This window comes from Phascolarctos cinereus, unplaced genomic scaffold (genome assembly GCF_003287225.1).
Source record: "Phascolarctos cinereus isolate Bilbo 61053 unplaced genomic scaffold, phaCin_HiC Scaffold_4;HRSCAF=312, whole genome shotgun sequence".
Lineage (NCBI taxonomy): Eukaryota > Metazoa > Chordata > Mammalia > Diprotodontia > Phascolarctidae > Phascolarctos > Phascolarctos cinereus.
The window spans coordinates 528,317,157-528,339,311 of record NW_027555847.1 but is presented as its reverse complement, the minus strand read 5'-3'; the positions used below and the strand labels follow the sequence as shown (position 1 = coordinate 528,339,311).

Sequence of the window (22,155 nt, the reverse complement as noted above, 5' to 3'; positions counted from 1 at the left end):
CATAGAGATTGTGTATAGATAGGAAAATACGTACGTATACATTTGTATAGATGTGTTTGTGTGTGTACATATATATATCTATATGTAGATATAGAAATAGATGTAGATATATCTATATATGTATATTTTTATCTACCTGCAGAGGTAAATGTATATTTGTAAACTTCTTTCTTCTTTACTTGCTTCCTCCTTTCCTTCCTTTCATATATTCCATAGATGTCTATATGTATTTAGTTAGATCTGCCTTATTGGCAGGAAGACAGAACCTAGGATACATGTGGGAAGTGCCCTTGCTCCCAAACCCAACAAGGAGGGACAGGCAAGGACTCCCTCCCCCTAACCTCAGAATGATTCTTAGTCTTACCTGCCTTAGTGGCACACACTACCCTCTGTCCAGTGAGGAAAGCCATAAAGAAAGGATAGATGTATGGACAGGAGAGTGGGGACTTGATTTGCAGATGACACTGTCTTTTCCCTCTTTCCCTTTTATAAATATGCGCATGGGTGTGTATACACATCCACACACGTATGTATGTTTGTATACACACAGTTGTATTGATATATATTTTATATATAAATGACTATATAGGTACGGATATATATTTATATACACACATACACTTTTCCCTTTTATGTATGCAAAAATCTTTTATGAGATTCCTATACACTAATTTGTTTGGAATGTATTTTTCTTTGCAATTTGGTTGAGCTGTTCTTCTAAATTCAGTTGCTATTTAATGTATGCCCCTGTAACTGTTACTTCTAATACATTACCTTTGTATTTCGGAAACTGGCTTTTCTTAACTACAATCAAATAGCAATTTCTAATTAACAGATGAAGACCATATTCAAATATTGAAATAATCAGAAACCCAAATCAATCTTTTCTTTTTCTTTTGAAGATTAAAAAATGACTTGGCATATAACTACCGAGGGCCTAGAACTAGAGATGATATCATTGAGTTTGCTCATAGAGTATCTGGGTAAGTATTTGTTCTTCCTTGAAAATAATTTAATGTAATAGGGTCCAGTGTGGAGAATTAAACTATTAAGGATATTGATTACTTTAAACATTTTTGTGTTTTAATTGTATAATTACAATTTACATTTCTTTTTCAAAAACATGAGTTTATGTAGCAGAGATGTAAGACACAGATGAGTTACAGAAAAAATGCCATTTTGGAAGGGTCCATAAGTCATTAGCTTTGTTTTTCACACATTTCTTAAAAATTATGTTTAAAATGTCATTATATATGGTCATCATTGCATTACCTTTCATTGTAATTTCAACTGTATACTTCAGCATAAAACGTAATAAATAAAAAAGTGATAAAAGCTATCTTAGTAATCCTACCTTTATTTTTAATGAGCTTATCCCATTTGTCACTATAGTTTTTATTTACTTAACATTTTCAAGAAAAGTTAGGTGGATAGATTTCATTTAATCATTTCTCACTTAAAACATATTATGTAATAAAATGTACCCCACATTTAATTCTTACATTGTTTAAAGAGACCATTGATTCCACAGCCTTAAACACCGATTTCTCTTTGCTTAGACACTAAAAAAGCTGAAACAAAACCAACACAGTAACCCTTTGGAAATGTGGCTAAGGTAGTTTCTTTCAAATGAAATTTTTCATGCAAGATGTTAAGATGCTTTATTAAAAGTGTGTTAGGACCATAATAGGGCACAGTAATGGCATAACATTACTGACATTTAGATTAGTTTAAAACTTATTGCAGAATTTTGAAGTTTTGAGGTTTGTTTGGTGCTAACTTATTGATAGGGTCACAGAGACTCTTGAAATCAACTTTTCAAGTTGGTCCGAATTTTTTTCTTTTTCATTGCATCCAGAATGGCTGCAACTGAAGCATGTGCAATGTGAGACCTCGTGTATGTAAGTCGATCATTGCCATTTATTAAATGTGTTAATGTTGAATTTCATAAAAGTACTATTCAGAAAGCAAAAGTGATCAAAATTTGAGCATTAATTGTGAAAGTCAATACATAAAGTTTGATCTTATTCGCTGATTCAACATTTCATCAAATACTGAGCAGCCGCTATTTGCAGAGCACTGTGGAAGGTCCTGAGGGACATTCAAAATTTAAATAAGATACAGTCCCTATGCTCATGGAGCTAATAGTACAGTAAATGGACATATAAGACATAATTATAATACCCACAATGCATGCTTAATTTTGAGAGTTGTAAAGTGTTATGTGAAGTTGAGGATTAAAGATTATTTAATATTAGATGTACAGGAGTAGTGGGGTAGAGGATGGATGAGGTAAGACTTCACTGAAGAGATGGACCTTAGGGAAGGAGAGAAGGGAATAAGCATTTATGTAGCATCTACTATGTTCCAGGGACTGTGCTAAGTACTTTATAAATGTTTAAAGGCATTTGAAATGTAAAGAAGGGAAAGAAGTAGGGATGCAGAAGGGCAAATGATAGAGCACAAGGTACGCAGTATTCCATTTTGGTTGCAGCAAAGAGTATGGAAGGAATATTATATCTAGCAGTTAGATATCACTTTAAAGTTTGCAAAACATTTTGCAAATATCTCATTTATCCTTCCAGCAAGCCTGGGAGGTCAGTACTATTATCATCTCCATTTTGCAGATGAAAAAATTGAAAAAAAAAACAAACAAACCAGAATTTAAGTGACTCACCCAGGGTCACACAGTAACTCTGTAAGGATTTGAACTCAGATCTTCTTGACTCCAGGTCTGATGTTCTGTGTATTATGCCATCTAGTTGCTGATGGCTGGAAAATGAGAGTTTTTGCAGATTTTTACGGCCTTGAATATTAGTCAAAGGAATTAGAACCTTTTTTTTTAATATGTAGCAGGAAACCCCTGAATATTTTTTAGTAGACATTTGAACTTAACAGGTTCAATTCAGTTAATTATCTATGAAGTGCTAACTATATGTTACGCTTCTCAAGGAAGCTAAAAATATGAAATGAAATACTCTGTTATCAGACAAGCGTATATTCTCTTAGAATGCATAAAGATTAGTCTAGCAGTGTGATTAATTGAAGGATTGGGAATAGAAAAAAAAAGAAAAAGAAGTGGGAAGAACCACACATCAGCTATTATAAGAGTATAGTTAGGTGATGATTAAGACCTGTGTTAGAGTGTTGACAATGGGTGTAGTGAGGAGGGACAGAAGCAAGAGATTTTACAGAGGTGGAAATGGCAGGATTTGATAAATGATTGGACACGAAAGGCGCAAAGGAAAGGGAAGAATCAAAGTTATCCAAGAGCAAATGGTGGTACCAGTGGGGGAAAAAAATGGAAGTCAGAAGGACTGACAACTATAGTGGGAAAAACACTACATGTACTTTGTTTTTGACATGTTGAATTTAGGTTGCGCTAGAAAATCAAGGTGGTAAGATGTAGGCATATTTAGAATTGTAGCACAGAAGGAAGTTCAGAAAAAAAAATTTCACCTTCTTAGGTGATATCAAGCTGTGGGAACAAGAAAAGATTGCTATTCTCAATGAGCCGACAGTATAATGGAGAAGGCGACAAGTAAACAACAATGTACAGCTAAGATACATACAGACCAAGTTAGAGATAATCAACGCAGGGAAGGTACTGGCACTAATGGGGATCAGGAAAGAATTCTTGAAGAGGGTAGGATTTTAGCTGAAACTTTAAGGAAGCTAGGAGATGTAGATGAGGAGAGAGAGAATTCCAGACATAGAAGATTGCTAGTGAAGATACCTGTGGACAAGAATTGTCTTCTGCAAAGAAGAGCCACTGTCACTGGGTCTCACGTATATGGAGGTGAGTAAGGTGTAAGAAGACTGAATAGGAAGAAAGATAAGGATATGAAGGGTTTTAAAAGCAATATAGAGGATTTTATATTTGATACCTATTATCATTATTGTTATTAGATAATTTTGATCCTGGAGGTCATAGGGAGCCACTAGAGTTTATTGAATAGGGGGATGTGTCATGATCACACTTGTACTTTAGGAAGCTCACTGACAGCTGAGTAAAGGATGTCTTGGAGTGGGGAGAAACTTGAGGTGGAAACACAAACCAGAAGACTATGGGCAGTACTCTAGGGATGAGATGATGAAGAAATATGCCAGCATGGTAGCAATATCAGCAAAGAGAAGGGGGCATATGTGAGAGCTGATATGAAGTACAATTGATAGGATTTTTCAGCAGATTGGATTTTGGGGAGGGGTGAAAAAATGTGAGGAATTGTAGATGATGCCTAAGTTTTGAGCCTAGAAGACTGGGAGGTTGGTAGAATGAGAAGAAAGGAAATGGAGGTACTGAATGGAGTTTTTACAGGAAAATGAAGAAAGATGTATCTGGCAGGTAACATGAGCATATTTATAGGCAGTATGGAGTATAGCAAGTAGATGGAGAAAGACTGAAGATTATCAAGAGTATCATTGATACAAGAGACTGTCTGGTGCAGAAGACTGAATTGAATGGGATCATTTGTACATACAGAAGGGTTTTCCTTCTCAAAGACAGAGGCCACCCCTGACTCTGAATTGTGATACTTGGGTTCCTATCTGTGTGATCACCTAATCTTTCAGCCTTGATTTCTTCAGAATAAAAAAAATGATATGATAATACTTGTAGCAGCTCACAGGGTTGTTATGAGTAAAGTTCTTTGCAAACCTCAAATCCTTATATAAATTTGATTTTATTATTAAGATTCACTAGAGGGGAGCTGAATATTGGTATAGATAGATGTGTTTAAGAGGGAGTATAGTTGGAGAGCTTAGCCTTAATTAGGAAAAGGGCTGCCACTTACAGAAAAAGAAAAGAATGAACGAATGGTGCTGATAAGTTTTGAGGAAGAGAGAAAAAAAGTAGGTTAATGATCTGAAAGGATATATGGTTTTAGCAAGCTAAATATATTTATATTTTGGTAACTTTTGTCCATGGGGTAGACATCCAGATATTTTAGGACAAAATTGTTCAGGAAATTGGTTTTCAGTATAGCCTGACACTATCTCAGCAATTTCCTTTGCTCTTAATTCCTTCATTATATTTTCCTCACTACAATAATTTTAATTTTTTTATTTAGTAAGTGATTACATAAACATTTAAAAATAGAATCAATGAGGCTTATGAGGAATTTTTTTTCCCAAAAAAGTTATGATATTGGGATCTTGGTAGATTTTTTGTTGATGTTTGTTTTACAAATTTCATTGAATATAAGAGATTTTTCTGATGCAACTGCTAATGAAAGTATTGCAACCAGAATTTCAAGATTAATTTCTGTAGTTGCATCATTATCCAGCTAATTGTTAGGTAAAAATAGAATACAGAATAACGCAATACTTCACTTATAGAACTGCCTATTTTTTAAACACATCAAATTTTAAAGAACATTTGGTCTTTCTAAAACTTGTGGATGGGGGAGTTTCAAATAATATATTATGCATAGTTCATAGTAGTCTCTTTATTTTTAGCTATTTCTGATCAATTCTTAATTTTTTTTAGCATAATTTAATTTCTGATTTAGCGTGGTTCCTTTTAAACGTGCCTTGGTAATAAAACATTAACAAGTTACTGGTTATATAGTTCATGTATAATAAAATAGTTAGGTCTTTTGGATATACTCATAATTTTCCTTTTCTCCTAAAAATGTTTTAATAATTTTAGCCAATTTCATAACATTTCAATGCCAATTTTTACACAAAGCATATAAGTCCATTAATATGGCACTTTAATATAAATAAATTTAACATTAAGTAAATGAATAAAAATAAATAAATTTAATATGAAATTTTTAGAAATAAGATTTATTTTAAATATCACATTGTGTCTGCCTAAGGTAATATTTGAATAAAAATACAATTAAATAAAATACATATAAGCAGGAATAAAATTAAGGAACAATAAAAGATTTAATACATTTAATTACTCTTGAAGCTATTATCTTAAAGGAAGAGTATAGTTTAAATTAAATCACATTGGTTCTGCTTGCTTAAAATTCCCCATATATCTATTCAGATTTTTATGGCCTTTGTATTATGATAGTCCTCTCTAGAATCAGTAAGACTTGGAATAATTTTTATCTGATGTTAATAACAGTGTATTAAAATTCAATCAGGTGAGCTCTTAAAATTTTGGTACTATAAGTGACCTGTTTTAATTTTAGAATATACAACAGTATAGTTATTTTACTTTCCTTTTTACTTACTAGTTTTTATTTTAACATTTATTTAAAATAATGACTTAATTTTGGCTATAAAATTAACTAAAACATTCATATGTTTCAGAATGTTTGTCTAAAATTTTTTAAAACTCTGTTGACATTTTGAATAGGGCAGAATAGATTTCCTTTATTTTTGTAAGTATAAAGGCCTTAATTGTGTTATTTATAGTTTACCCTTTGTGTGTGTGTGTGTGTGTGTGTGTGTGTGTGTGTGTTGGTGTGTGTGTGTATATATATATATTATATATACTAATATGTATGTATACACACATGTATACATATATTGGGTGATAGGAAACTTTAAAAATATATTTCAGATGACTTTTTTGATTTGTAATTTTTTTAAGATGGAGACATATTAGAATCTTTTAAGCCTTGGATAATTGTGAAGCAGTTTAACATGCACATCATTTTAATATAAATATATAACCATGATTTATAAGTTGGAAAGTGGGTCTTATTTTAAATTTAAAAGAAAAATTGCCTTTTTAAATACAGGGCTCTAATCCGTCCACTTCCAAGTCAACAGATGTTTGAGCATGTGAAGAAGAGGCATCGTGTACTGTTTCTTTATGTTGGAGGAGAGTCACCTTTAAAGGTTTGCAATGAAGATAAATTTTGAACACCAAGTTAAAATTTTTGTTGTATTTTAAGTAAGCCGTAGTTCCTATAGCATATCGAATTCTAAATATTTGTGCAAGAAATCTTGATTCCAGATATTTTGAAAAATATGTATCATTTATTTATATATTTTGCATAGATATATACATATGGGCATTTTCTCAGATATTAGAAGCTAATTTCTGGCTTTACCTTTTTGTAATATCTGAAAATGAATTTTGTGAGTATTAAACAGCATATATGTTTTCCAAGATCATAGATCTTTAACTGAAAATTATCTTAAAGGCAAACTAATATAATCCCCTTATTCTTCAGATGAGGGAAATTGAGGCTCAGGGAGGTTAAGTGCCTTGCCCAAGATCACACAGATGTTAATCATCAAAGGTAGGATTTGAAACCTAGTATTTGAGTACAGTCAGAGTTTTTACTCCTGTTGTTTGACTGACTGTGCCTCGCCCCACCAGTGTACCACAAAGCACACCCTTTTTGTGATTAGTATTTAGCAAAGTTCAGTCTTGTCAGTTTATATGTGCTTAGCCTATAACAATTTTAATTCATTCAGTAATATGCTTTCTTACTTTCCATTATTTGTGGCATTTGCTTATCTTAGAAATGAGGAAACAGATGAGAAATGCCAAACTTCCTCTACTTAGGTATATGCTGAGTGGCATTTTTTTCCTAGACTTACAGTTTTATTGGTATAGGGAACTCAATGAGGAAATTCTCTGTAACAGTGAAAGTCAGCAGTTGTTCTACAGTTTGTAATCTTGTTGCCTGAGGCAGTGAGAGGTTAAATAACTTTCCCAGGAACTAACAGCCACTTGAATCTAAGCCTGTGTGGCTAAAGCTGACTTTCTATCTGCTACTCCACTGTTGTCTTGACTAAATGTATATCTTATTAAAAAATAATATAAGTAATGGAGGGGTGCATTGTGTTTTAAATTGATGTATTCCATGAGGAAATGGAGGAAATAGATTAGGGAAATTTAATAGAAAACATTTGAGTTAAGGTTATGAATACAGAAACAGAAGCCATGTTGTTATTGGAGTATACTACTGGCCACTTTAGCGAGAGAGGAATTAGAGGAACAGTTAGGGGTAACATATAACCCTGGCACTCAGGCAGTTGGGATGGGAGACTTCTATTGATATATGCTAGAGCTCTTCCCCTGCCAAAAGCAGAACGATCAGTGAATGAATAGGCACTTGATAAGCACTTGATTCTGTACCAGGTGCTACATTAGACACTGGAGATACAAAGTTCCTGTGCTCAAAAGGTTTATTTTCTGTTAAGGGAGACAAAATATAGGTATATACAGAACATACATAAAGCAGATACAGGGTAATCTTGAGAGAAAGAAAAGGCCTTAGCAGCTGAGGAGACCGGGAAAAACTTCATACTGAAGATGTCTCTTGAATTGAGTGTTCAAGGAAACCATGACTTCCAAGAGCTGTGGAGGTGAGGAGGGACAGTTAGTGCAAAGCATCTGAGATGGGAGTTTGCTTGTCAGGAGCAATTGCGAAGGCCAACATGGCTGTAAAGTACAGTATGTAGTAGGAGTATTGAGTAAAAAGGGAGAAAAGGTTAAGTTGGGGTCAAGTTAGGAAGAATTGTAAATGCCAGGCAGAAGTGCTGATATTTGATGGTATAGGGATAGCCACTGATCTGTGGCTTCCCCTGCTTCAATAAGGTCACTTTAGAAGCTGTGTAGAGGATGGATTAAATGAGGAACAAACATGAGATGGGTAGAACAATTAGGAAGCTGTTCCAATAGTCTAGGTGCGATATAAGAACCTGAACTCAGGTGGTGCCTATGAGAGTGCTGAGAAGGGGTCTGTATGCAAGAGATGGTATGGTAGAAACTATAGGACTTGGCAAAAGATTGGTTATGTGAGAAGAATGAGAGTGAGGAGTAGAAGATGACACCAAGATTATAAACCTGGATTACTGGAAGGATAGTGATACTTTTGATAAAAACAGGGAAGAAGAAAGGTAGGCTTTCTGGGAAAAATGAGGACTGGTTTTTGTTTTGCTTTTTCTTTTTAATTTGTTTGTGTACGTGTTAAGTTTGAGATATCTGTGAACCTCAGTTTTGAAATGTCAATAGGTGGTTGGGACTGGGACTGAAGGGAGTGGCTGGGACTGAAGGGAGTGGCCAGGACTGGAGCTAATAATTTGTATAGTTTGCCCTAATGATATCTGTCCCTTTCAAAAGGTGAAGAAACCAGTGAGGGTAACTGATATTTTAGAACTGACACTCACCAGCAAGGAACACTGGGTTGTTTAGGTAGAAGTAAGAATTGAGTTATTACATTTCAGAATTTGTGATAGGGAAGAAAAGCTAAGGCTTAGTCTAGTTTGCATTCTAGTTGTAAGTAGTACAAATTTCAAAGGGTTCAGAATCCAATCTCTTAAAATTCTACAGAGAATTTCAGCTTGGGAAGGATGAAAAGCTCTCAAGAACAAAATCTCAACGCAAAGAAAAAGGATCATTTTAGGGGGAAAAAGTTGTTTAGATAAACTGGAAATTTGAGAATTTGTTGACCAACTTAGATGTTTAGAAATTGTTTACAGTGTATGAAAGCAAGGTTTTATTTTGTAGATAGCAGAGGAAGATGAAATCGTGTCAGAAGCACTAAAGCTCAGTGAGCTAAAAGCCACAAAAAAAGGTGCTTTGTTTTGTTTGTTTTAGTTTCAGATATATTGGGGAAAAGTAGGGGGATAGAAGAAAGGATAGAACTGCTGCTTGGGGGAAGAAGTAGTGATTATAGCTCGTGATGGGAAGAATCAAGAACTGTTTAATGTGTTTTCTGTTCTAAGGAGAATAATCTTTGGATTTGAAAGGAAAGACCAAAGAAGGTGAATAGTGAGTCCACAACCCAAAGAAGTAAGCTGATATTAAGAGAGATGAATTCAAGACACTGGACCCAGACAGTTAGTTCCAGGCCAAAGCCTTTGGTAGATGTGATTTTTGAACTATTATTAGTGGCCTTTGAAAGGTTGTAGAGATGAAGAGAGGTTGTGTAGAATTGGGGAGGGGTAAATTTTGTCTTAATTTCCAAACAGGAAGGATTACAAGAAGAATGTGAGTCTATAAACTAGAGGCAAATGAACTTGATTTTAATTCCTGACAAAATTTTAAAATATTTCATGAAATTTGTAGTTATTGAACATTTATAAATGAAAATAGTATGAATAATATTTTCTTTTTTAATAAGATTATTAGACTAATTCATAAGAGGAGTGCTATAAATCCAGTTTACCTAGATTTTAGAAAAGCACCTGAAAAAATTTCTTACTATATTCTTGGAGAGAATAAATGGAGAGATGTAAATTTAAAAAAATTATAGTTTGATGGATTCTCAACTAATTAAATGTCTGGACATCTCTAATTGATGGTCCCTTGGGATCTATGCTTGGTCCTGTATGGTATAACTTTAATATGTATGTAGGGGTTTGACTAGCTGACCTTTTATGTTTCTCATACTTCTAATTTTATGATCATGAACAATATTTAAGTTTGTTCAGTTTAGTACTAGAGGGCAGAGCTAGCCTAGCAGTAATGTGTGGAAGCGTCAGAGAGGTAGGTATCAGTTCTTTTAAAAGAATATCTTCCTATCAATTAGAGATATACAAAACTGGAGTGGGCTGCCATGGGAGGTATCATATCTCTCTGAGCAAAGACTGAATGGATAACTACTTGTTAGTTATTCTGTAAAGGAATTGCTTCTCAGGTACAAGTTGGATTGGATGATCTCCAAAATCCTTTGAAATTCTGACTCACTGTGTGAGTTATCATATGTAAAGGATGGTATGAGATTAGGGAAGGTTTCCAAAACAAAGTGAGGGAGTTTGTTTGAGTCTTAACATTTGTACAAGATTATTTATTTATTTTTTTTTTGTGAGGCAGTTGGGGTTAAGTGACTTTACCAGAGTCACACAGGTAGTAGGTGTTATGTGTCTGAGGCCGGATTTGAACTCAGGTCCTCCTGACTCCAGGGCTGGTGCTTTATCTACTGTGCCACCTAACTGCCCCAAGATTGTTTATTCATGATCAGAGGAATTATATAACAAAAATGGTAGTTTAGAAAGGCTAGTCTGATATCCATATATAGGGTGGATCAGAAATTATAGAGATACTGAAAATTTTTTTCAGTAATTTAGTTTGTAAGGTAATGGTGGTATGGGGTTTTTGTTTTTGTTTCTGTGCAAACGAAGGGAAAATATTTAATTTTACTGCAAACATTTCAAAGGGAAACATGGTAAATCCTGTTGACAGAATACAAGAAATAAAGGAGTCATCAGATAATTCCATAATTTCAAACTTTGATGACTAAAAGAATAGTGGTGATGGTGTCACTGATAAAAAAGGAAAAAAAATTAAGGAATACCCTTTTATTGGAAGGGAGAGGTGAGAGGATGATGAGTTTAGTGATGACTGAATTGATTTTGAGGTAGAGCAGACCCAGGAAGTAACTGAAAATATAGGGCAGTATCCAGAATTGAGTGTGGAGGGGAAACAACAAAGTTCCAAAGGTCATTGTGGGGTACCCAGAGTTAGAAGGTAAGAAGGTAAAGGGGAGCTTTGATATGGTGCCAGAAAAGATCAGTCAATGATATAAGAAAGAACCAGGAAACATTCTATTATTTCAATCTCAGAAGAATATTTTAAGCATGAATAGGTATTTGACTCAGAAACAAAACTGGTTGAGAAGGACTTGAGGGAATTATTAGTAACTTTTGAGATAAAATTTTCAAGAGTGGTAAGGTTAGAAAGCAGATTTCATGGCAGTTAGATGGTAAATAGAAAGGGTAGTGAAAATCTAGTAAAAGGTTTTTTTTTTCTTTTTTCATGTCACTTGGTATTCTCATTTAAATTGTAACTTGAAGACATAAAATTAATCTTAATGGAGCATACTTCACAGTTCTCCTTGGATAGTGAAATTAATGTAGTTTGTTTGGTATGTCCAAGGGCTGGCCATAAGAAACATCATTTCAGTAGGATGCTTGACTGTCTTAAATTGTGGTGTTCGTCTTGAGCACAAGCCAAAAAAGAATACTATGAATATAATTGCAACTTATATTCCTACATCTGATGCAAAGGATGAGGAGGTAGAGAAATTATTAAAATAACTTCATAAGATATTCCAAACTTAAGTCAAATGTTCTTCAGTCCTTGGTGACTAAAGTGGAAAGATCTCAGTGGGGAAATTGCCAAAGAATACATTGGAATATATGACTGAAGTTTAAAAACTAAAGAGGCCAACAGCCTGTGAACTGCAGAACTCTCAGACCTTGGTACCATGAATGTTTTATTCAAGAAAAGAATCAGAAGGCACTAGACATGGTGAGCACTGAATAGTATTAATACAATAAAAGAAGTTGACTATCATAACAGACAGGAAATAGCTGGCTAGTGATGTGGTCATCATATGAGAATAACCTACCTTTATGGTCTGACTTTTTAAAACAGAGGTCAAAAATGACACATGTCTAGAAGAAAGGAAAAAAGCATAAGAATAAGATAATTTGTACATGTATAATTTCAGCATATTTAAATGAACTATTAACTCCAGAAAATAGACAAAGGAAAAGACATCTAAAACAATTATCACCATGTTCTACAGAACTTTAAATGATGTGAGAGAAGCTCCATGAGAAGGTGACCAGAGTGCCCAGAAATCACCTCAGTCAGCAAATATCTGACCTCTTTGCCACATGAAGACATGTTAGCCAAGGGCAACATGGGTTAAAAATATCTTATTTTTGAAATCTTATTGAGCAAGATGGTTAAAGTTTATGAGCAGTTCTATCCTATGATCACTGGAGAAGAGGTTGGACTAGTCATATAGTAAGAGTTAGAGATATTTAATAAGTAGTACCTTCTTTGGTCCCCAAGAAATGATGAGATCTAGAAAATGGCTTGTAGCACTTTTTGCGGGCATCCCATGAGTAGTTCAAAAGAACAGGGATAAGTTGTGTCAGTATTGGAGCCAGTGCCCACATTTAATGAGATCACAGATCAGAATATGTCAGTAATACCTGATTTGATGATGCTTTCATGTTCTCTTAAGTTTAGGCCTCTTACTAGAGTTATTTTTAAAAAAACAATGCATGATAAATTGTGATGTGTAAATTTGTGGGTATTGTGGCTGATCTGTGATCCCAAGTTTATAGCAAAGCATGCCCGACAGTTTGGCTATAAAAGGCTACTATGAAGGTGGGACCATTCATGGGACCATGAATGTAGGAGACAACTTCTTTACGGGTGAATCAATTCGCCAGAAAACTAAAACATTAATTATCTATGTATTTGTTTATCTAGAATTCTAGAGTCATGTGGGTGATAGCTTTGTGATGTTTACTATGCTACCACTTCATTTTAAATCATTCATGAATCTCTCTGTCACCTCTCCCTGTTTTAGATTATTGGATTGAATTTGTCCTCAGTTCTGAGTTGAGTAAATAATAGTCTCTGAATATTTAACTGAAATACTGATCTTGAATTTGAAAATGGGATTAAAGTGAAGTAAATTTGGTATGTGTTTTATGAATTGTTAAAGTCATTTGAATAATTCTGTTTTAATTTTTTAAGTATCATTTTGGATTGAGTACTTTGAGATCCTCCTACCCTAAATAATTTACTAAAATGAGTAATTAAAAGTAATCAATTGGTAGACCTAATTATACTTTAATTTTAGTGTAATTTAGTGTAATATATATACATATATACACACACACACACACACACACACACACACACACACACACATACACACACACAAATAAGAAACTGGCTAATTTTTTTTTCCATCTTCAAATGTTTCTACAGGAGAAATACATAGAAGTAGCTTCAGAATTAATTGTTTATACCTACTTCTTTTCGGCCTCAGAAGAGGTTATACCTGAGGTATGTGACTTTTAAATGCATTTTATAACATTTTTTTTGGTAAGCTTATTTGAGATAAGATTTTATATTTAATGTTATTTGACACATTTAATAAAAATTATAAAAAATAAAACTTGACCTGCTGACTGATTGTAATATAGTTATCCCTTCCACATCATGACTTTTCTCCATTGTGGTTTCGATATATCGCGCATAGGCATAAGAAATTACTGAAGTATTTCATATTTTTAAAATTTCTTTTTTATTCATTATTTTTACTTAATATTGACCTAAACATACCCTGTGAACAAGTAATTAACAAAATTTTAGAATAAGGTACTATAAACATCCTATAAAAAGAAAAAATTCAGACTTCTCTGGCATGAAGGTAGGGCCAAAACTTTTAATTCAGATTTTCCAGATCGCCAGGGGTTGGGAGGGGGGGTGAGGAATACTGTCTCCCTAAACCCTATGATGTAGAAGGGATATAGGTGGTTGTTCATACCTATCAGGAAAGATGATTGTGAACTACAAGTAGTAAATATTAATGGAAATAACATTTAGGTAATACAGGTATTGTGTTACTTTTTTTTTTTTGCTTCAAAATAACAGTGGCATTGAGTTTTGTTAGACCGAATTCTTAAATTGTATTATGAATAAAGTTATCCTGATCATTGAGGAAGGGCGCAAGCATTAATAGAACCCCTACTATGTGCCAGAGACTTTGTTAAGCTAAACACTTTACAAATATTGTCTAATTTGATCATCACAACAGCTCTTGAAGGTAGGTAGGTGCTATTATGTCTCAACTTCACAGTTGAGGAAACTGAGGCAGACAGAGGTTAAGTGACCTGTCCAGAGTTACACAGCTATTAAATATCTGAGGACAGATTTGAACTCAAACCTTTTTGACTCCAAGGTCGGCAGTCTTATCTACTATACCACCTAGCTATCTCTCTAGAACTTTTAACTGCAGTGACCTACAGCTAAATTAGAACTTCAGAATCTACTGTGAAAGAATAAAGCTTTATGCTTGTGATGTATTTCGTTCTTATTGATTCCTAGGCCTTCTTCCCTTCTATCTGTATGTGTCTTGATTTATTTGCCTCTGGGTTTTACTAGCTTCCATATTTGAAATTGAATTTCTTTTTTCCTTTAAATTTTTTTAAGTTGAATGGAACATAGTTGAGACCAATGTTTAATTTCATTATGCAAAGATAGTTAATTGAAAAGTGAAATATTAAGAACATTTAACACAGATCTGAAGTTTGAAACCCGAACATGATAAGTGAAAATACAGCAAGATATGGCATAACTCATTAAAAATATGATTAACCACCATGTCTGCATCAAAATTGCCAACACATTGCCATTCTCAACAAATTAAGTAATGTTAGTTTTTTTTTATAATCTTCCCATTCAAGTTTTGTTGACTGTGTACCTATATACAGACATATATAAACATACATAATGGATTATAGAGATATTGTTTGGAAAGCTCTTTGAAAATAGGCCAATAAGTTTAATATGAAAAAAGTAGAGAGAGATAAATTGTTGATATAAAATTAGAAATGATGAATTTATTTGTGATTTGAGACTCAGAGCTTATATCCAAGCACCTATGATATTAGGAATTATCACATTTTCAGTGGAAACAGTATGTGAGACAAACATTCATGTCATGTTACCTCACAGTTTTTACTTTCCAACTAATTTTGGTTTTTGTCCAGACTTGTTATTTTATCAATTTTTCCGGGTAAGGAAACTGTCTACCAAAGCAAATCAGCAATTATTCTACAATTTATAGCTTAAGAAAGTTGCTTGGGGACACTGAAAGGTAAATGACTTTCCCAGGGTCATATAACCAGTATGTGTCAGATGGAATTCAAACCCAGGTATTCCTGACATCATGTACAACTCTTGGTCCTCTATGCATGTTTGCTCTTAAGTTGAAGAATTATAATATTTTTCAGCTTTTCATATTTTTAATTTATGACTTATTTGAAGAACATCACATTTTAATACTCTAACAGAGATTTAACTGTTATAAATATTTGCAGTATACTTTCAGTAAAGTTCAATTAAATATTAAGTACCTGCTATGTGCAAACAAATATGTGTTTGATATCGAGGCTATAAAGATGCAAAAGCAATACCACTTTTCTACTCAAGGAGCCTTATAATCATCTAAAGGAGGAGATAAAGACATACACAGAGAATTAAAATAGAGTGTGATGGTCAAAAAGGAAGATCTAGACAAAGTAGTTTAGGCACATTTGAAAGACCCTTTTTTTTCTGTAAAAGAATGTCATTACAATTTTATAATAACACTATGAGGAAATAGGGTTTATTCTGAATAAAATTCCCTTACCTACCAACTTTGTCAAAAGTTAAAAGTAAGGATAATTTTTTACTGTTAGTTACTGATGTTCCTCATAACTGTCTTGACGATAGGCTTAATCCTAGAAGTGCTATTGAAAATTCTTAGGGGCTACAGGTTAAATTCTGTTATCAGGTTTTTGTGTAGGTTTCTAAGAAGTGAAATTTTTGTTATTCTTTTATTATGCAGAAGGACAGATAGAATAGATAAATCTTTGGGCCCCCTTTTAGTCTGAAAAGCAAAAATTGAGAAAATGTGCTAAGCATAAAATAGATTCTTAATAAGTACTTGCCAATTACTTGATTGAAATTTATAAATTCTTGTAAGAAATAGAATGAAATGTAGCATAAGAGATCATTCCATAAAACTAGAAAGAAGTACAGAAGCCTATAATCATAGTAAGAAGGGACTTTGAATATGATGTGTCTAATCTCCTTTGCCGTTCAGCTCACACTGTGCCCCCCAAAAACCCCCCCCAAAACAAACAAACTGAAAAAACCTTAACAGTATACCTGGCAGGCAGTAATCTGTTTTCTTCTTGACAGAGAATGTTATGACTCATAAATCCATATATTTTGCACAGTTCTGGTTGCTCATTTTATGAGCTGAAATCTGCTTCCCTATAACCTTTATCCATTAGTCCTGGTTCTATCCTCAGCTTTCAAAATAGGCACCTAATGAATACTTATTTAATTGAAGTGAGCTACATAAAGTAAGGGAAATGTAATCCTCTTCCATACAATGTCCCCTGATATATTTGAAGACAGCTGTTAAGTCTCCTTTTACAGGCTAAATATCCCCAATTCTTAAGACCTTTCCTCACTTATGAAATTTTGCATCCTCTTTATCCTAGACTCCCTTGGATTTGCTCCAGTTTATTAATAGGCTTCTTAAAATGTGATATGCAAAACAACACAGTGATGTGGTTGAGTGCAAAGTAAAATCATGTGTAAGATGGATTGCAGTGGGAAAAGAAAATCTGTGTTATTAAAATAATCTAAACTTGAGGTGATGATCTGTAGATGGAACAGGTAGATACATATATACATACATGTTGCTTTTGCATCTGATGATGCATGGTGTTCCTACAGAAGCAAATAAAAGGAGTAATCTAATTCCTTTTCTTTTTTGGGGGGATGGAGGGGTAGAGAATGATATAAAAGTAAAGTTCTCCCATTCTTAGTTTCTTAGTTTTTTAGGTAGGTGAGGGGGAGGTTCACTAGCCAGAATGTTTGTTGATTTATATGAATTCTTACTTATATCCAGGCCAGAAGAATCACCATCCATTTAGTGAAAAGAGTCTCCCCCTACTCTTTTGCCCTTTCTTTTTCTCTGTTTTAAGAAAAAAAAAAGATACCCCCATCCTGACCTTCCTTTATATTATTGCCCTTTCCATTTTCATTGGCATAGTTGTGTACATTGTTTTTCTAGTATGACTTACTTAACTTATTAGTTCACAGATCTTTCTGTGAGTTTCTGTATTCTTTATATCCATCACTTCTTACAATGAAATATATATTCCATTTCATTTGTGTGTAATTATATGTTTAGTTTTTTCCTCAGCTGTATTTTCAGTTTTTTTTCCACTGTGTACTTGGAGTCAGGAAAATCTGAGTTCAGATTCTCTAGTCTGACACCTACTAAGTGTGTAATTCTGGGCAAGTCATTTAACTTCCCCCCCCCCCCCAGTTTTCCTCATTTGAGAATCAAATGAGATGTATAATGCTTTGCAGACCTTATAGTGGTATTTAAATGTTAACATTATTGTTGCTGTTGTTATTATTTATTAACAAAATTCCTAACTTCTTTATAGAATGACTGGACCAGTTCACAGCTCCATTCACAGCATATTTGTTGCCTGTCTTTCTATGGCCCATCATAGACTATTTCCACTAAAAATCTTTAGTAGTGAACAGATTAGTAAGGTGGGAAGTTAGACTAGGCGACAAGTTGTTCATAGAATTTAATTAATTTTCTTTTGGGGTATCTTTTTATATTTTATAACAAGATCTCTGAATATCTGAAATAAACAATAGTTACAGGTTGAAAGTTTTTTCCAGTGATTAAGGCATTGAAATTTCTGATTTTTGCAGTATGTAACCTTGAATGAGATGCCTGCTGTGCTTGTTTTCAAAGATGAAACTTATTTTGTATATGATGGTAAGTACATAATGCCTCATGTAGTTTATAATACAATTTGATTAGAATAAAATATTTATTTAGCAAATATAAATGTTCTTCAGTATGCCAGTAAGTTGAATGGTCTTAAGATAGAAATTGTATTTTGTTCATGCAAGATACAGATAACAGATATCTTCAATGAAATTATCGGTTGAATCAAAATTTAATTGTATTAAAAATTTTTATTACTAATTTCTATTTATTAATCCCCTAAATATTATTTTTATAAAATATTCATATACATAGGGGCACTAAAAATGACAATAGTTGGTGTCACATAGAACTGCAACTAGAAAAGAAGTAGGGGAGTTAAAATTGTCAAGTCATTGACTTCGGAAGGAAACTGTGCCATAGTACTTTTGTTTTTCCTCATTTTTATCCAATTATTTTTAATCCCATTTTCTGAATATCATCTCTCATGTTTGTTGAGGACAAAGTACACTTGAGAAAAAAAATTTTCCTCAATATCTTCTCTCTTTTGTGCTTGAAGCATGTGACTTTTTTGATATTTTTTGCATTATATTTTACTGTTAGGATTGGAAAAATGAAGGAAAGGATTTATCAGTTGCTATGCTTCATTTTTTTTTGTTAGATTTTATTTGGAGAATTAAAATGAAGATCTTAAAAGTTTCTGTTAATTTCTGTTTTTACTTTTTAATTACATTTCCATTATTTGTTTTGAGACCTTGATTTTTTTCTCTGTTTAACCAGTTCTTTTTTTGTAAAATTTATTTAGTATTTTATTTTTACCCAGTTACATGTAAAAACAGTTCTTTTAACTTTTTTTTTTTTTTTTGGTAAGGCAGTCGGGTTTAAGTGACTTGCCCAGGGTCACACAGCTAGTAAATGTCAAGTGTCTGAGGCCGTATTTGAACTCGGGTCCTCCTGACTCCAAGGCTGGAGCTCTGTCCACTGCACTACCTAGCTGCCCCTCTAACATTCATTTTTAAAACTTTGAGTTCCAAATTCTCTCCTTTCCTACCCCTACCCCCTTGCCCCCATTGGAAAGGCAAGCAGTTTGATAAAGGTTATACAAGTGTAGTCATGCAACACATTTCCATAATAGATATGTTGTGAAAGAAAACGTTTTTCTTGCCTCTTTTAAGTGAGGTGATTTACCCCATTCTGCCTCTCTCTTTCTCGTTTTCCCAGTACATTCCTCTCTCACCCCTTAAGTTTATTTTTTAGATATCATCTTTTATATTCAACTCACACCTTTACCTTCTGTCTGTATAAACTCCTAACTGCTCTAATAATGAGGAAGTTCTTAGGAGTTCCAAGTATCATCTTCCTCTGTAGGAATGTAAACAGTTTAACCTTATTAAGTCCCTTATGAGTTCCCTTTCCTGTTTATCTTTTTATGCTTCTCTTGAGTCTTGTATTTGAAAGTCACATTTTCTTTTCAGCTCTGGTCTTTTCATCAAGAATACGTGAAAGTACTGTATTTCAATGAATGTCCATTTTTCTCCCTGAAGGATTATACTCAGTTTTACTAGGCAGGTGATTTTGGATTGTAATCCTAGCTCCTTTGCCCTCTGGAATATCACATTCCAAGCCCTTTGATGATTTAAATGTAGCAGAAGCTACTAAATCTTGTGTTATTCTGACTGTCTCCACGATGCTTGATTTTTTTTTTCTTTCTGGCTGCTTGCAGTATTTTCTCCTTGACCTAGAACTCTGGAATTTGGCTATAATTTGGTGGATTCTTTCAATTTCTATTTTACCTTCTGCTTCTAGAATAATAGGGCAGTTTTCCTTGATAATTTCTTGAGAGACGATGTCTTGGATTTTTTTTTTTAATGATGGCTTCCAGGTAGTCCAGTATTTTTAAAGTTGTCTTTCTTGGATCTGTTTTCCAGGTCATTTGTATTTCCAATGAGATATTTCACATTGTCTTTTATTTTTTCATTGTTTTGGTTTTATTGTTTTTTGATTTCTCATAAAGTCATCAGCTTCCATTTGCTCAATTCTAATTTTTAAGGAATTATTTTCTTCAGTGAAGTTTTGTACCTCCTTTTCATTTGGCCATTTCTACTTTTTAAGGAGTTTTTAAGGCATTCTTCTGCTCATTGGCTTTTTTGGTCCTCTTTTACCATTTGGGCCTAGTCTGTTTTTTAATGTGTTATTTTGTTAAGTATCTTTGTGTGTGTCCTTTACCAAGTTGTTGGCTTGTTTTTCATGATTTTCTTGCATCACTTTCATTTCTCTTCCCAATTTTTCCTTTCACTCTCTTACTTGATTTTCAATATCCTTTTTGAGCTCTTCCATGGCCTGAGACCAATTCATATTTTTCTTGGAAGCTTTGGATGTAGAAGCTCTGGCTTTGTTGTCTTTTTCTGAGTGTGTGTTTTGGTCTTCCTTGTCACTATAGTCAGTTTTTATAGTTGAGAGTTTTTTTTTTCTGTTGTTTTCTTATTTTCCCAGCCTATTACTTGACTTTTTACTCTTTATTAAAGTAGGGTTCTGCTTCCTGGGTAGAGGGTGCACTGTCCCAAGCTTCAGAGGTTATGTGTAGCTGTTTTCCATTGTATACTTCTAGGGACCTCTAAGTTTTCAATTCTTCCGAAGTGGTATGATCTAAGAAGAAATGTGTTTACTGCTCTCCTGGCCTGTGCTTTGGTTTGTGAGTGACCACCAGCAGTCTTTTCTGCCCTGGAATTTTGAGGACGGTCCCCCCTCCACTGTGGCTACAAGCTCTGGTGTGCCACTCCTCCCCCTCCCCCTGGTACTGCCGCCCAGGACTGCAACCCGGATTTGAGTATGGGCAGAGCAATAGAGTCCTGAGCCCAGTGCCAGCAAGGAGAACTGTGTAATCTCCTTCTGACCAGTTCAACCCCCTTACCATCTGTGAACTAAGAGCTCTAGAAACAGCCACTGCCGCTGCCACTGCTGATTCAATCACTCACATAGCCTCTTCTTGTCTGCTGATACTGGGTCTGTGCTAGTGTAGCCTGTGCTACAGTGTGCTCCACTCCCACCTGGTGCGACAGACCTTTCCTTCTGACATTCTAAATTGTCTTTGGCATCTGTGGGCTGAGACATGTGGAAACAAGCCCTGCTGCCACTGATTCAGTCACCTGGTTTGCTGGGGCCAGGTCTACACTGGCGCATCCTATACTAGACTGTGCTCCTTTCTCACTTTGGTGCAACTAACTTTCCCTGCTCACCTTCTGTGTTGTCTTGGGCCGGAAAATTTTTTCATTCTGTTTTTTCTTATGGGTTCTGCCGCTCTAGAATTTGTTTAGAGTCATTATTCAAAAGTATTTGGTGGGGTTTGGGGGAGAGCTCAGGTGAGTCCCAGCCTTTCCTCTGCCATCTTCCAAGAACTTGAATTTAATAGTTATATCCTGCCTGTATGAAACTATGCTAAAAAATAATTTACATTCTTAGTTAGTTCATCTTGTACTTGAAGTAATGGTGTATGTGTTAATATAAAAATATATTGAAATCTAATTTATATTAACAAAGATTATAGTTTTCTTTAAAATATATATCACATTATATATTTGTTCATTGAATATGAAGTAATGGTGGTTGTCCTTCCTTCTTGAAAAGGCCCGAAATGACTATATTGTAGTCAAAGGTACATTGTATCTAACTGTGGCTGATCAGATCAATATGAATTCAGATGGCTCTACCACGTATTGAGCAATAGTGTGTATGAACATTTGGAGTGGAGATGTCTCTAAAGTTGCACATCATGTTTCTTTTGCGCTACTGCAGTTCTGCTTCAGTCTTAGAGCACAGTGCCTTCTTTGATATGGGCATGCATACTGTACAGTCTTCACCAGTGTCTCCCATATCATGCAGTCAGTTCCAGAGTTCTTCAAAGAGACCTTGAGAGTGTCTTGTATCACTTCTTGTGAACTCTGTGAGA

General features: G+C 34.2%; 1 protein-coding gene across 5 annotated transcripts in view; it reads left to right on the top strand.

Moving 5' to 3' along the window:
* The window catches only part of TMX3 (thioredoxin related transmembrane protein 3), a 93,663-nt gene that overhangs the window by 32,559 nt on the left and 38,949 nt on the right, over positions 1 to 22,155 (top strand). For all 5 annotated transcript variants that reach the window (XR_013486248.1, XR_013486247.1, XM_020985619.2 and 2 more), the window contains exons 6-9: positions 903 to 983; positions 6,705 to 6,804; positions 13,661 to 13,738; positions 18,191 to 18,257. Coding sequence is in view for 3 of the 5 variants with exons in the window: in XM_020985619.2 (XP_020841278.1) it covers positions 903 to 983; positions 6,705 to 6,804; positions 13,661 to 13,738; positions 18,191 to 18,257 (326 nt within the window). In the remaining 2 variants the exon portion in view is untranslated. The remainder of the gene's footprint in view (positions 1 to 902; positions 984 to 6,704; positions 6,805 to 13,660; positions 13,739 to 18,190; positions 18,258 to 22,155) is intronic.